Raw genomic sequence first — 16,100 nt, forward strand, 5'->3', positions numbered from 1 at the left:
TGGTTCCTGATTGGCTCAACAGTGCTTTATTGACATAATCACAGGACCTCCCACATCATGAGGGGATACTAGAGGGGTTGATGGCAGGGTGTGGGAGAAGGGGATGGAAAGGGAGACGGACCTGGGATTGACATGTGAAGCAACCTTGTTTCTAATTTAAATTTAAATTTAAAAATTAAAAAAAATAATTAATTAAGCAGCCAGGTGGTGGTACCACATGCCTTTAATCCAACACTAAGGAGACAGAGGCAGGTGGATCTATGTGAGTTCCAGACCAGCCTAATCTACACAACTAGTTCCAGAACAGCCCAGACTACACAGGGAAACCTTGGCTTGGAGAAAAAAAAAAAAAGAATTAAACCAGCTAGGTGGTAATGGCACATGCCTGTAATCCACCACTTGGGAGACAAGAGCAGTAAGATCTCTCTGACTTGAGGAAGTTTGGATTGCAGAGCTAGCTCCAGACAGCCTAGATTACACAAAAAAAACCTAGTTAAAAAAAATTAAACTAGGTAGTGGTAGTGTACACCTTTAATCCCAGTACTTGGGAGGCACAGGCAGACAGATCTTTGTGAGTTCCAGGTCCACCTGATCTATAGAGTGTGTTCAGGGACTGTCTCCAAAAACTACAAGGAAAAACCCTGTCTCAAAAAAAAAATTCATAAGCCAAGGAAATCTATGTGCAGGTGTGAGTTTCTGTCCTTTGAAAATTTGTCACTTGTTCTGTAGACCAGGCTGGCCTCAAACTCACAGAGATCCACCTGCCACTGCATCCCAAGTGCTAGGAAAATAAAGGTGTGTGCCACCACACCCTGCTTAGGTCTATGTCTTTAAAAATGCCAAATCAATGAAGCAACCTTGTTTCTTATCTAAATTTAAACTGAAAAATAAATTTTTAAAAATCTGAAAAAAAAGAAAAGTAATAAAAAAATGCTAAATCGATAAGCTGCTGAATTAGTTAATTGTTTTTATTTTAATTACATTTAATGATCTATTTTGTGTGATTGCTCTCTTGCCAGATTGCATTGTGGAAGTCAAATGTCACCTTGTAGAAGGCAGCCCTGAGTGTTGGAATCCAGGGTATCAGGATTAACAGCAAGTGACTTTACCTCACTCCTTATCTTGCCAGTAAGGAGCATTGACTGATTAGAGGGTGAGAATATCAGGAAAGAGTTAAACCTGACTGGTATCAAGCAATAAAATAAAGTATCCAGAACACCTTTTTCTTGGACTGTTTCTTTCTCTCAGAGTATTTAACTATTTGAGGCACTGAAAGACCCTCAGTCTTTCTCTCAGGACCCGAGCTCGCCCCAAAGACCACTAGGGAGCCGAAGTTCGCTGCAAAACGCAAGAGGATTTTTATTAAGCCGGTGCGGCAGGGTTCAGCAGCCTTGGGAAGGAGTGAACCCCGAGCAGAAATTACAGCAAGTTTTTAAAGCCTAAAACCGCAAACGGAGTGTTGGGGGTACAAGGGGAGTTTCGAAGATGGTGCCAGACCTTCATGAATCACATACGCTTGTGGCTGTCTGGCTGACTGGCTCGTTATCTGTCTCAGGCAACGTCTGTGCCCTGGCTGAACTTTGTGACCCTCGTGGAACCTTGAGGTCTGGGGAATGTTCCCAAGTCCTTGAAGACTGAGGTCTGGGAAATATTTTCAAGTCCTTGAGGACCACCAGGGGAAGATGTTTAAGTATAGCTGCTCACATCCAAAGACGGGACAGCTTAGTAATTTTCCAACTATTGGGGGGCTAACTGTTGGGACTCTTCAGCATCACTTCGGCTGCTTTTCTGTTTTTTCATTGGTTTTTGGAGACAGATTTTCTGTGTAACAGCCCTGGCTGACCTGGAACTCACTTCATAGACCAGGCACTCTAGAGGCAGGCAAATGTCTGAATTCAAGGGCATCCTGCTCTACAGAGATAGTTCCAGGACAGCCAGGGCTACACTGAGAAATCCTGTTGTAAAATAAATTAATTAATGATAATATTAATAAAATATAAAAAGCAATGGGGAGTGAGGAATCATACAAAACAAACCACAGTAAGAAAAGACGGGTGATTTGGCTAGCAGATGTCAGTTTTGCCAAGCCTCTTTGAGCCCTGAGTTCCATCAACAGCTCTAGCAAAGGTGGTAATCCCATCACTCAAGCAGAGTAGGCATGAGGACCAGGAGCTCAATGTTGCCCAGGAAGACCAGAAGTTCAAAGTTACCCTCAGCTACATAACAAGTTTGAGGCCACCTTGGGATACATGAGACTATATCAAAATGGAAAATGAAAATGAAAACACAAAAGAAGGAAGAAAAAGATAAGAGAGAATAAGCTGGGGGTGTGAACTAGTGAATTAGCGGTGATTTCAGACTGCATACCTGGGATTTCATCTTCAAGGACAAATACATTTTTTAATAGGTTCTTCGAGACAGGGTTTCTCTGTATTGTTTTGGAGGCTATCCTGGAACTCACTCTGTAGACCAGGCTGGCCTCGAACTCACAGAGATCTGCCTGCCTCTGCCTCCAGAGTGCTGGGAGTAAGGCGTGAGCCACCAAAGCATGGCAGTAAATTACATTTTGTTTCCTTTTGTTTTTCAAGGCGTGGTGTCATGCTAGCCTAAACCTCACTTTGTTACTAAGACTTGCCTCAAACTCCCAGTCATGCACCACCACTCCCAGTTTAAATGAGAAGAAGTCTGGGGCCAGGAGCTGCTGGCGCACGCCTTTAATCGCAGCACATGGGAGGCAGAGGCAGGTGGATCTCTGTGAGTGTGAGGCCAGCCTGGTCTACAGAGCGAGTTCCTGGACAGCTAGGGCTACACAGAGAAACCGTGCCCCCAAAAAACCAAAATCAAATAAAGAAAAGAATAAATCAGAGGAACTCTCTAGGGAAGGAACAAATATTAACAACAGAAATGGAGTACAGTGGCCCTGGTACTTCAGAAATAATTCATCTGGTATTTTGGGATTGGTTCAATCTCTTTCAGGGTTTAAGAGTTAGTCAAGGATTCCCCTAAAGTCTGCTGCCCCATGGTTAAGAACATGGAGCCAAAGTCTATCCAGCCAAAGTCTTATCTTTTCTAAGACAGAGGCTTGGCACTGTAGAGATGGCTCAAAATCTAAGAGGGTGAATTAGTCTTCCAAGGGACCAGCGTTCAGTTCCCAAACCCAGGAGGGGCAGCTCACAACTGCTTTTAACTCAAGGTCAAGGAGCTCTGATACACTCTATGACATCTGTGGGTACCCCCAGATTAACAACACACACACACACACACACACACACACACACACACACACACACACACACACTGTGTTAATCAAAAGTAAATTAAATCTAGGGCTGCAACTAGCAGTTTCCGTCCCGAACCTCCAATCAGAACCAGCAGACACCTGCTTGCAAGTCTGCCTTTGGGTGCCTCCAAGGGATTGGAATGACCCCGATGGGTAGCCTCAGGCATCTGTTAACTCTCCCAAAAATGATGCCATAGACCCGCCATGGAATCCCACCAGTGACACCAAACCTGTATTTATTAAAGTCTGTATTCTCTCTGTCTTGGGATGCAGTTTCATCTCCTATGTGTGCTTTTGGAGACTAGGGCAAACTTTGTATTTAACATGAAGTCTCATGTATCTCAGACTGGCCTGGAACTCACTATGTACCTGAAGATGACCTTCAAGTTCAGCCTGGGGATGACAGGTTCTGAGGCTAAGGTGGGATTAAGACAAACTGAGGTCCAGTCAGTCTATGGGCGTTAGGGAGCTCAGCACTCCAAATAGAAATAAGCTACAAGGGTCTGCGGCTGGGATTTGCCAAATTGTCTAGCAAGAGGCTCAGGGTACCACTCACACACACAAGAGGCACTAAAACCTCATTTGGCTCTTCCGTGTCCTGGAGTGTTACTCCAAGCTGTGATTGGTGGTGGTGGTGCTTGGGGGGTAGTGAATTCACCTACCTCTGTTTTCTAAGTAGTGGCATTACTACTCAAGTAAGCATTTCTGAGAACACATAGGTAAAATTATAACAACCCAAGGGCATGGCTTAGTGGTTAAACCAGTAGATGTCACTGTTTAAAGAACAAAGAGGGAAGGGAGGAGGGATCTTACAGGTAGATAATACACACACCCAGATAAAGATTAGCCTTGGGGAGGATTTAGAAGGCAGACATTTTGCTTTGGCTTGAGACTGGCCCAAAACTTTCCCCCTGCTAAGCATGGAGCCTCACCATCAGCCCTGAAAGAGTTTGGCTAACACAAAGTCCCCCTAAACCAGCAAACTGCTGGTCACAAGAAACAGGGGAGAAATACAACCAAAGACGCAAAGGAGCCCACTGTGGGTTTGGAAACTGTGTGTGTGGTGCCCTGGACACTGGATCTAGAGACTAGTCAGGTCAATGGCCCCCTGGTTCCAGACAGCCCTTACACACACACACACTGATTTTTTATTTGGAGACAGAACTGCCCCGCTGTGCCTTTGCAGATAAAATTCACAAACTGAAAATCAATCTTTTTTTTTTTCGAGGCAGGATTTATCTGTATTGTTTTGGAGGCTGTCCTGGAACTTGCTCCGTAGGCCAGGCTGGTCTTGAACTCACAGAGATCCGCCTGCCTCTGCCTCCCGGGTGCTGGGATTAAAGGCGTGCGCCACCAACGCCCGGCTTATTATTATTATTATTATTGAGACACCACAGTCCAGACTGGCTTCACATTTGTAGCAGCCCTCCTGCTTCAGCCACCTACATGACATACTCAGAGCGTTCAGCTGCCAAGTCCAGATCAACCACTTTAAAATGAGCCACTTCCCTGGAGAAATGGCTCCCAGGTTAAGAGCAGCACCTCTTCCCTTAGCAGAGGATTGGGCTTCAGTCCCCAGCGCCCATATGGTGGTTCGCAGTCATCTGTGTCTCCCAACACGCACCTCTGGTTTCTGGTGAACAAACATATGTACAAGTAAAATAATCACACTCATGAAATAAAAATAAATAACAGTAAAGTAGATGAGGTCTTTACAGACTCACAATATCACAGAGCCATCTCCTCTCTATCCTCCCCAAATATTTTCCAGTTTTGTCTGTTTGGGGTTTTGATCTTTTCATCTCAAGTCAGGTTTTTGTGTTGGGTATCACGGACTAACTCAAACTCATTGATAACCTTCCTTCCACACTGGGTGTGTGAGTTCGAGACCAGCCTGGTCTACAAGGGCTAGTTCCAGGGCAGCCTCCAAAACCACAGAGAAACCCCATCTCCAGAAAAAAAAGGTGGGGATGTGATTACAGCTCCCAGATAGTTTCAAAAATCCCAAAGATAACACCCACCCCATTAAACAGTGACACGTGTTGCTGCTCTCCCTACCTGTTCATCAAGGGATGTCTAACTACACACCTTTAATCCCAGCACTTTGGAGATAGAGGCAGGCAAATCTCTCTGTTCAAGTCAGGCTGCTGAGTTCCAGGACAGCCAAGGCTGCACAGATGTATCTTTGGCAGAGGGAGGGGGAACAGGACACAAACAAACAAACAACTACGGAAAAAAAAATCTAGGAATTTGCACTCTGATTTGATGCATTCAAATCTTAGCCACTCAGAATGCCAAGCTAGCAGATCAAGTTCAGGATTAACCTGGGCTGCATAAGAGCTTGTGAAGTTGTCAACGCCTTTAATCCCAGTGTTCTGAATGTGGAGGCTGGCATATCTCTGAGTTTGAGACCAGCCAAGACTATGTAATGAAAACCTGTCTCAAAAATTAATCAGTTAATTAATTAAAATATAATTGTCTTCCTTGACTTAAGATTTTTCATTGGTTTTTCTTTTTCCTTTTCTTTTTTTTTTTATGATAGGGTCTATTGCAGCCCAGTCTCATCTTGAACTCCATAAGGATTGGAGGAGGACCTTGAGAGGATGACCTTGAATTCCTGAACCTCAGTCCCTACCTCTCAAAAGGTTATGCTTACAGGCATCCACCACCACACCCAGCCTCTTGTTTTGTGTATTGAGATGAGGTTACCAGTAACCCAGACAGGAACTGAACCCATACTATGGCCTTAGGAGGACATCGGCTCTTCACCCTCCCAAATTTACCTCCTGAAGAACTGGGGTGACCAGTGTGTATGAACTTCCCATCAGACTCAGACTTGGGGTGCTAGCTTCTGATACTAGCCTTAAGTACTTAAATCACTGTTGCTTCCTAACTGGCAAGTCCTCTGGTTACCTTAGCTGGATATCAGTGTAGCCAAATCACTGGGGCTGGGATGTGGTTCGGTTGCTAGACTGCTAATTTAGCAGGCACAGAGCCCTGGGGTGTGATCCCAGCACTGCATACTCAATAGTTCCCACTTGGAATCTCAGCACTGGAGATGTGGAGACGAGAAGACGAGGAATTGACAGTAATCCTCTGCTGCACAACACGCTTGAACCACAGTCTGGGCTACAAGAGGCCATCCGCAAGGAAAACAAATGTAAGGCGTACACGATGCCCATGTACACACTGTTAGGATAAAAGCTCAAGGGAGACCTTGGGTGTGGGGGACCGTGGCGGATACCATGGCAGGCGAGGGTGACCAAGGCAGAGGCTCAAACACGCCAGGCAGACAGAACTTAAGTAATAAGTTTTATTACAAAGGGGAGGGAGGGGGAAGGAAAGAGAAAAGAGGTAAAGAGACACGGAGAGACAGAGAGAGGACAGAAGAGAAGAGGGAGACAGGGAAAGTTCTGTCTGCCCGCGGGGGAACAGCGCGAGAGAGCAGGAAAAGAGCAGAGAGGAGAGCAGAGTGAAGAGCTGGAAAGAGTTAGAAAAGAGAGCATAAGTGGGCGGGGTCTGCCTTTTAAAGGGGTCCTTTGCACCTGCTTGCAGACTAGTACTCATGGAACCCTGGGGGCTGGAGGGATCATTCAGCAATTAAGAGCACGGGTTGATATTCCAGAAGACACCATCCCACTCCCAGCATCCATGTGGGTCTTGACAGCCCTCACCTGCTAAGCTATCACACTGATCCTGATGCCAGACGTTAGCCATGCTCAGAAGAGATGCAAGAACTGATTCCAAAAATCCCTGGTATGATATGGCACCTGTGATCCATCCTGAGGATCCAGGGATCCTAAGGATCAAATTACCGTAAGAGTAAGATTGGAAGGGAAGAGGTGTTGTCTATGGGTGTGGTTGAACTGTATTTAAACCACACCCGCCTTGCCGGGCCTTTCTTACCTGCAGAACTAAGTACCTGGGAACAGCTAGGGTTAAAATGCCATCCTCCTGCTTTCTTCCTAAAGGTAAGCCAGGGAAAAGGGGTGTTGCCTGGTTACCAATGGAGTCAGAACCGGTCCAGTATTCTGACAGACACATCCTTGCTGATGGAGTTCTCCACTTAGGTATTTGTCAAGTACAGACCCCGATACGGAGAACTAGTTCTGTCACTCAGCTCTTCTTCCTTTCTTGTTTTATGATCTTTTACTTTTGGTGTTGTGCCTTTGTTTTCTTTTCAAGACGAGGGTTCTCTGTATAACCGACAGCCCTGGCTATCCTGGAACTCACTTTATAGACTGGCCTCTGTCTGGTTCAGAGATTCGCCTGCCTCTGTCTCCCAAGTAGTGGGTACCACTACTGCCTGGCTTTTGTTGAAAAATGGATCATATTATGGCCATCAGAAGACTAGTTATAATAGGTTCTCTCCTAACACTGGAACCAGGATTTGAACTTCGGTAATCAATCAGGTAGGGCTGCTGTTGCATTTACTTACTAAGCCATCTCTCTGACTTTTCTACTTAATCTTCGGTGATTAACTTCCTAGTTAAACTACTTGGGTCTGCAGGGATGACTGGGTATTTGGAGAAAACTGCTGGGTTTTCTTCTTCATTGATTATGCACTCAGATACCTTGGAGTGCAGGTTGCTTTGTTAATTTTGTTCTTGTTTCTTCAATATAATTTATAACTGGACACATCTGGCATAGAGAAATGTGACAGAGGGGCTGGAGGGATAATACCGTGGTTCAGAGCACTAGGGGCTCTTCCACGGGACCTAAATTCCATTCCCAACACCAGTGCAAAGCTATCCATGACTGCAGTCGCAGGGAGGTCCAGCATCAGCTGGCCTCTGTGACCACTGTACATGGCACACAGACAGGAATGCAATCAAAACTCCCACACAAATCAATAAAATTTTTTAGCCGGGCGGTGTTGGCCAATGCCTTTAATACCATCACCCAGGAAGCAGAAGCAGGCAGATCTCTGAGTCTGAGGCCAGTCTGGTCTACTGATCTAGTTCCAGGACAGCCGGGACTGTTACACAGAGAAACCCTGTCTCAAACACAAAAGAAAGAAAGAAAGGAAGGAAGGAAGGAAGAAAGAAAGAAAGAAAGAAAGAAAGAAAGAAAGAAAGAAAGAAAGAAAGAAAGAAAGAAAGAAAGAGAGACAGAGGATTACTGTACATTGATAAGCTAAGTTATTTATCTCTTAGTCGTCTGTGGGGTCTAGTAGGTGAATCACTAACTATAGATAAATAATCCCACTAGTGCCGCACTCTCCAATAGTTTTCTTGGCTTAGTAACTGCATAAGAATAACACTTTATTACATATCCACCTATCTCCCATATTTGTGTATACGTGTCAGGACCCACATGAGGAGATCAGGGAACCACCTTTGGCTAGTATGACCATTTATTTACACAAATCTTTTGTGTGACACTTCCACCTGTCCTGGGTACACACCTTGGAGTACTGTCACAACTGAATCTTGCTGTTCACCCTCAGGTTTCCTGGTTCTTCCTAACATTAACCTTCCTACATACAACCCCAGAGGGCAAGGAAGTGAGTGGTTAAAACTCTTTATTTTGGTTTGGTTTTAAATCCTGAGGATATCCTTGCACGCCCTAAACTATGTTCCACAAGCTAAGTCCTAATCCTTGTTTTGGTTTTGTCTTTGAGATTTATTTTCATTACATATGTTTGTATGGATGAGAGGGGGCGTGTCTGTCTGCGTGTGTGTGCATAGGTATGTGCACGCGAGTGCAGATGCCAGAGAAGGCTGGCAGAGTTGCATCTCCCCTGGAGCAGCGCCTTCCTAATGCAGTTTCCTCACGTTTTGGTGACCTGCAATCCTAAAACTTTTGCTTTCGTTGCTTCTTCATACCTGTGATTTTGCTACCGTTATGAGTAGTCATGGAAATCGTGCAGTGTGTCTGACATGGGTACCCCTTCTGAGAGGATCACTGACCGCCCCCCAAAGGAGTGGAAATCCACAAGTTGAGAACCGTTCTTCTGATTTACAGGCAGTTTGGAGCTGTCTAAGGAGGCTGATACTGCAAATGGAAACCATGACTTCAGCAAGAAAACTAACAGTACGTATGCGCCCTTCACTCATGAGCCATCTCTGGATTTTGGCTAGGATGAAAGCCCTGCCCCACATACAACACCTGGCTTAAGTTCCTTTGTTTGCACTGTTTTGAAATGGTCTCACGTAGCCCAGGCTGGCCTCCATCTCACTACGGAGCTGAGGGCAACTCATGCGCTGCCATGCTCAGTCTGCTGTTTGAGTTCCTTGCAACACTTTCTCCCCAAGCGGACGGAGGCTTCCGGCTTCTGCTGTTGCTGCCCATGTATAAAGCGCTGCGTTTAATTTTTGGTGTTAAAGGATTCAGCTACAGTTGAATACTTTCCTTTAACTCTACTGTACTTCAAAGACCACCTCTGTCTGGATGAAATCCTTTTACATGCTTTGAGGCTTGCAGTACAAAGCTGAACACGGACTCCACACCAACAACATAGCAACCAAAGACATAGTGGCACAACCTCGTAATCCAAGCACTTGGAAGGCTGGATCGGAAGGTTGGATGTCTTGTGTCCTAAGGTCAGCCAGAGCCGGAGGGAAGGAGACTGTCTCAGAGGGAAATTCCTTACTTATCTCAGAAATGACCTTATAAAAATCCCAAGGTTTCAGACCAAGAAATGCCTATGGGTGAAGGGGCTTGGTGCCAAATCCTAAGACCCCCCCCCACTTTTTTTTTCCTTTCTGTTCCAAGACAGGGTTTCTCTGTGTAACCCTGACTGTCCTGGAGCTTGATCTGTAAACCAGGCTGGCTTTGAACTCACAGAGATCTGCCTGCCTGAGGTTAAAGACCACTGCCCAGAGAAGATTTCACTTTCAAATCACAGCCAAACCAAACAGTTCCACTTAGCGCTGATCCCATCACTCGAGGAGGCTAAGATGGAAAGATTTTGAGCTTCAGACCAGTCATCCTGGACTACATAGAAGGACCCCCTCTACACACCTCCTCCATTCTTCCAAGGTGGAGTCTGTCTCACTGCTTAGTCTTTAGCTGACCTGGAACTTTAAGAGATCTGCCTGCTTCAGCCTTCTGAGAGTGCTTGAATTAAAGATGGCCTTATCTTTTTTGGGGGGGAGAGGAGTCTCGAGACTGTGGCTTTGGAGGATGTCCTGGAACTAGCTCTTGTAGACCAGGCTGGCCTCGAACTCACAGAGATCCACCTGCGTCTCTGCCTCCCGAGTGCTGGGGACTAAAGGTGCACCACCACCACCCAGCAAGGGGACTTTATCTTTTTAAGTCCTAATTATAGTAAAGGACTTGGGAGGAGCCAAGGCTAGCTTTGGCTATATAGTAAGTTGGAGGACAGATTGGACTAAGTGAGACCCTTTCTCAGAAATGAAGGGGAAAAGCCAAAGCATGTTAATCTCCACAAGTTCGGAGCCAGCCTAGTTTACATGGTGAAACCCCGTCTCAAAACAGTAAATGACTCACTGAGAGTTCTACTCTTGTCTTTCTATCTTTTCAAGGTGAGAACCAGAAAGGTCTACATAGGACACGAACTACATTCTCTCAGGAGGAAGTGGCTTTGCTGAGGGAGGAATTCAAAAAGAACCCATATCCAACCTCCAGTGCCAAGAAGGAAATAGCTTCAAGAATGAACAAGGAACCCACAGTAGTGCAGGTTGGTCAACAGTGACCCTTTCCGTTTCCCTAAGTTTCTTTTTTTTCCCCTGACTCTTGTGGGATATTATTGCAAGATGCTTTACAGCTATTTGTGTGGTGGGACGTTTGTTTTAACGATGCAAAGATGTGTTGTCATCTTTTAGGGTGCATTTGTTTAACTCTGGGAAGCTGTGTCATTCTGTCTGTCAAAAACACACCTGATAGCTGAACAGCAAGGCAGGAGAGAGAATAACGAATAGGAGGAGATATCTGAAGAAAAAAAGATGAAAGGAGGAGCAGGACTCCAGGGGTCAGTCAGTCAGCTACACAGCAAGCCTCCAGATAAGAAGTCAAGATAACAGAAAATAAGAAGTAAAGATATACAGAAATAGAGAAAGGTAAAAGCCCAGAGACAACAGGTAGATAAGTTAAGAAAAGCTGGCTAGAAACAAGCCAAGCTAAGGCCAGGCATTCATAAGTAAGAGTAAGACTCCCATGTGTATTTACTTGGAAGCTAGGAAGCGTCCCTCCCCCCCCCCCCGTGTCCTCCCCCGAATAAAGAATAAAAACAATGACAACCTGACTCTCCTAACTTGAACCCTGACAACCATTCCTGAGCTTACTCCAATCTCAGTGGTTATAAACCCTGGCTTTGCAAACCACAAACCTCCATCCAGATCCCAACACAAGCATATGCTAGCCTCCTATAAAAAAAAAAAAAGCAAAAAGCCAGACAGTGGTGGTGCACAACTTTGATCCCAGCACTCGGGAGGCAGAGACAGGTAGATCTCTGTGAGTTCAAGGCCAGCCTGGTCTACAGGATGAGTTCTAGGATACCCAGGGCTACACAGAGGAACCCTGTCTCAAAAACCCAAAAACAACCCATCAAAGTTAGCTGGGAAGTGGTGGCGCACGCCTTTGATCCTAGCACTTGGGAAACAGAGGCAGTCAGATCTATGTGCGTTCCGAGGCCAGCCTGGTCTACAGAGAAAGTCCCAGGACAGGCCCTAAAACTACAGAGAAGCTCTGTCTCTGTAAGCAACAGCAACAAAAAAAACCCCGGAGCAAGGTCTATTTTTGAATGACCCCCTGTATCTGAAGAGAAACAGTGGAGTAGTAGACAGGGTAAGGAGAGGTGGGGTGGACTGAGAAGTGGGGAGGGGTGTTGTACCCAAGTTGCAAAGATCCCCAGAGGCCACCACCAAACTGCAAAAGTGAGGTTTTGTTGAGTGTTCCAACCATGACAGGGACCCCGTCTGGCTAGCTGTCGCAACAGCCCCCACAGGGAGCAAAGTTCCCAAGACAAAAGTTACAGGATGACATCAGTAGGTACGGGTTGGTTTCTGAGTGGTTGACATTTGGGAGCAATTAGGAGAATTTCTCAGAGTCGTATTTTGGCATGAAATACGTGTGCACCGGTAATTCTCGTTGGTCAGTGCTGAGAGGGAACATTCTGTGGTTTCTATGGTGTTGTCTTGTTATTTGCAGGTGGCCTGTTGCACGTAGATACCAATAGTTTTCAGAACTGTATCCTGGAGACTACAGGGGAGGTTTTGGGTCTCCTCTGGAGTTTCTTTTGTGGCCAAACAGGTCCCAGGAACTGAGCATCTAGGATGCTGGGGTGGGCGGGACCTGGAGTTTCTCTGTGTTCAGTTTTGGCCCTAGACTCTGGGAGGCCACAGGATCTGGAGTTTCCTTGTGTCAGAGAAAACGTGTCTTTTCTGTAGCCTGTCATGGCTGCTACAGCAGGGGCCTGAGTGAGGGTCCCTTTATTTCTAAATTATTCAAAGTGAAGCTTTTGAGTTTAGTTATCACTTTCATTCTCTCCTCTTCTTATAGGTAACCCAATCCTGGGTTACTAGTGGACATTTTTATTGTCATCATGTTTCCTATGTAAGGGAGCTGTCTTTTGACTTAGCATTTCAACCAGGGAAAAGGGACAACGTATTATTTTCTGAGCTACTTCCTGCTGACTTTGGGGTGTCGTTGTCAGGGGCCCAAGTAGGCTGAAATGCTAGTCAAAAGCAAAGATGGAATTTAGGCAGTGGAGTATTTATCAGAAGCATCTGGTTGACAGACTCCATTGAAGAAACAGGGAGTGATCACATCAACTGGGCTGGTTTACATCCACAGAAAGTATAGAGTTTGTAGGGTTTTTTGTTTTTCTTTTTGTTTTTTTCTGAGACAGGGTTTCTCTGTGGCTTTGGAGGCTGTCCTGGAACTAGCTCTTGTAGACCAGGCTGGCCTCGAACTCACAGAGATTCACCTGCCTCTGCCTCCCGAGTGCTGGGATTAAAGGCATGGGCCACCACCACCTGGCGAGCTTGTAGTCTTTAAGAGCAGACTGTGGTCAGCAACTGATGCTCAAATGTGTCTGCCAGAAGCAGAAACCTGTTTGAGACATGTTTAAACTGGAAACAGAAGTTAAAACTTATATAATTAATCAGAACTTTTAGTGATCAGGAAGGGCAAGAGTCCCAAGACCAGGGAAGGAAATCCCACTCTCAGAAACAGACAGGTGGGATAACAAAAAGCTGTACTTACCTGGAGTCCTTTTGGCCTGTGAGAAGTGGATCTAAGCTTTATGACTTTTGATCCTCTGAAGTCTATACAAACTTTATTATATAAAAGGACTTAAAAGTTTTAGACATTAGTATTATCAATGTATACTAAAGTCTACACTGTAGATAAAGCAGATACTAACCGGGCGTTGATGGGCGCACGCCTTTAATACCAGCACTCCAGAGGCAGAGGCAGGCAGATCTCTGTGAGTTCAAGACCAGCCTGGTCTACAAGAGCTAGTACCAGGACAGCCTCCAAAGCCGCAGAGAAACCCGGTCTCAAAAAAAAAAAAAAAAAAAAAAAAAAAGCAGATATCAGATATCTGTAAAACAGCAGGAACAGACTCATACATTTGAGTCCTAGTAAAAACTACAGGCTTGAGTCAAAAGCTTTTCTTCTTTCTGTCCAATGAGTCAGGCCTTTGGCCTGATGAAAAGCCCTTTAAGTTTATATTTAGACAACAACCAAAATAAATCTAAAAACCTTGAGTTTGTGACTGAACAGCAGGTAGTCACTGTTTTATCAGCCTATCAGAGCCTTTCTCGCCTCGAAGTCCCCACATCACTGAACAATGACAGTGGCAGGCTTCTGAAGTCAGTGTCCCCTTAACCCCCACGCTCTTTTCCACTTAGGTCTGGTACAAGAACCAACGAGCAAAATGCAAGAAACTCAAATGTGGCACTCAGAAGGAACAAGTACACCAGCAGTCACCCCAAGTCCAAGAGCAACACCGGCAGTCATGCCAAGGCCAAGAGCAACACCGGCAGTTATGCCAATTACAGCATCAACAGTTACTTCCATTCCAATTTCAACAATCACCTCAAGTCCAATGTCAGCCATCACATCTACTCCAACAGCTGCCATCACCTCATTTCCAATACCAGCAGTTCCCTCAAGTCCAACACCAGCCGTTATCTCAACTCCAAACTCAGCCGTCACCTCTACACCAACACCTGACATCACCTCACGTCCAACACCACCAGTTCCCTCAAGTACAACACCAGCTGTCACCTCTAGTCCCACTTCAGTTCCCTCAAGTCCAACACCAACAATTGCCTCAAGTCCAAAGTCAGCAGTCACTTCAGGTCCAACACCAGCTGTCACCTCTAGTCCTACTTCATCTACCTCAAGTCCAACACCAGCAGTCACCTCAAGTTCAATACCAGCACTCAACTCAAGTCCAACACCAGCAGTCACCTCAAGTCCAACACCAGCTGTCACCTCAAGTCCCTCTTGAGTCACCTCAAGTCCCTCTTGAGTCACCTCAAGTCCCTCTTGAGTCACCTCAAGTCCAACACCAACTGTCACCTCAAGTCCCTCTTGAGTCACCTCAAATCCAACACCAACTGTCACCTCAAGTCCCTCTTGAGTCACCTCAAGTCCAACACCAGCAGTCACCTCAAGTCCGACTTGAGTCACCTCAAGTCCAACACCAGCAGTCACCTCAAGTCCCTCTTGAGTCACCTCAAGTCCAACACCAACTGTCACCTCAAGTCCCTCTTGAGTCACCTCAAATCCAACACCAACTGTCACCTCAAGTCCCTCTTGAGTCACCTCAAATCCAACACCAACTGTCACCTCAAGTCCGACTTGAGTCACCTCAAGTCCGACTTGAGTCACCTCAAGTCCAACACCAGCAGTCACCTCAAGTCCAACACCAGCTGTCACCTCAAGTCCCACTTGAGTTACTTCAAGTCCAACACCAACTGTCACCTCAAGTCCTTCTTGAGTCACCTCCAGTCCAATACCAGCAGTCACCTCAAGTCCAACTTGAGTCACCTCAATTCCAACTTGAGTCACCTCAAGCTCATCGTCAGCTGTCACCTGAAGCCCAACGCCAACAGTCACCTCACGTTCAATGCCAGTGGCCACTTCATGGTGGAGTCAATGAGAGTCCATCCCAGAGTAAGAACACACCACCAGAAAGCCCTACCAGCATCCTGCCTGAAGCTCACATTTACACCAACAATGCTATGCCCTCATTCCAACTCTGCCTGTACCCTGACCTTAAGGACTCCAAGTATCCCCCTAAGGGCCATAAGATGATCCATTTTGGTTGTTGCCAGGACTCTGCCATATACTGGCTCCGACCCATCTTTCGGTCTCGCAAACGCCTCTCCAACTTCCCGATAAATTGCTTTGACTCCAGACCCACAAAAAAGAGAAGGAAGCTAGAAACAAGGACATTTGATGGTTGACATGTTTTGGAATTTTTTTGGTTTTGTTTTGTTGAGACTTGGTCTTCCAATGTAGACTGGTTGGCCTGATACTATGTACCCCAAGATGACCTAGAATCATGGCTATCCTGCTGCTTCCTACTCCCACGAGTCCTTTTAGAACTTATTTATTATATTATTAAATTAGTAATATATTATTATTAATATATAATGCCGTCCTCTGAGTGTTAACATTATAATCCTAAGAGACTCTTGATGACTATGATATTGGTTCCCTGATGGGAGATGACCTTCTGTGTATATGTTTGTCTTATTGATTAATAAAAAAAGCACTATTGGTGAATAGGGAAGCAAGATAGGTAGGAATTAAGTCAGATCTAGTTGTGAAGAAACCATAGCCAGCCGTGCGTTATTGGCGCACGCCTTTAATCTTTTTTTTTTTCAGTTTAAATTTA

General features: G+C 45.6%; 1 protein-coding gene across 1 annotated transcript; it reads left to right on the top strand.

The window, feature by feature from the left end:
• Positions 1–7,286: 7,286 nt before the first annotated feature.
• Dprx (divergent-paired related homeobox) lies at positions 7,287–15,790 on the top strand. The gene is made up of 4 exons (XM_040733831.1): positions 7,287–7,350; positions 9,248–9,316; positions 10,771–10,925; positions 14,101–15,790. The coding sequence occupies exons 1-4, from the start codon at positions 7,287–7,289 to the stop codon at positions 15,664–15,666; spliced, it is 1,854 nt and encodes a 617-aa protein (XP_040589765.1). The 3' UTR covers positions 15,667–15,790.
• Positions 15,791–16,100: the final 310 nt, after the last annotated feature.

Source organism: Mesocricetus auratus, unplaced genomic scaffold (assembly GCF_017639785.1).
Source record: "Mesocricetus auratus isolate SY011 unplaced genomic scaffold, BCM_Maur_2.0 Super-Scaffold_100037, whole genome shotgun sequence".
Lineage (NCBI taxonomy): Eukaryota > Metazoa > Chordata > Mammalia > Rodentia > Cricetidae > Mesocricetus > Mesocricetus auratus.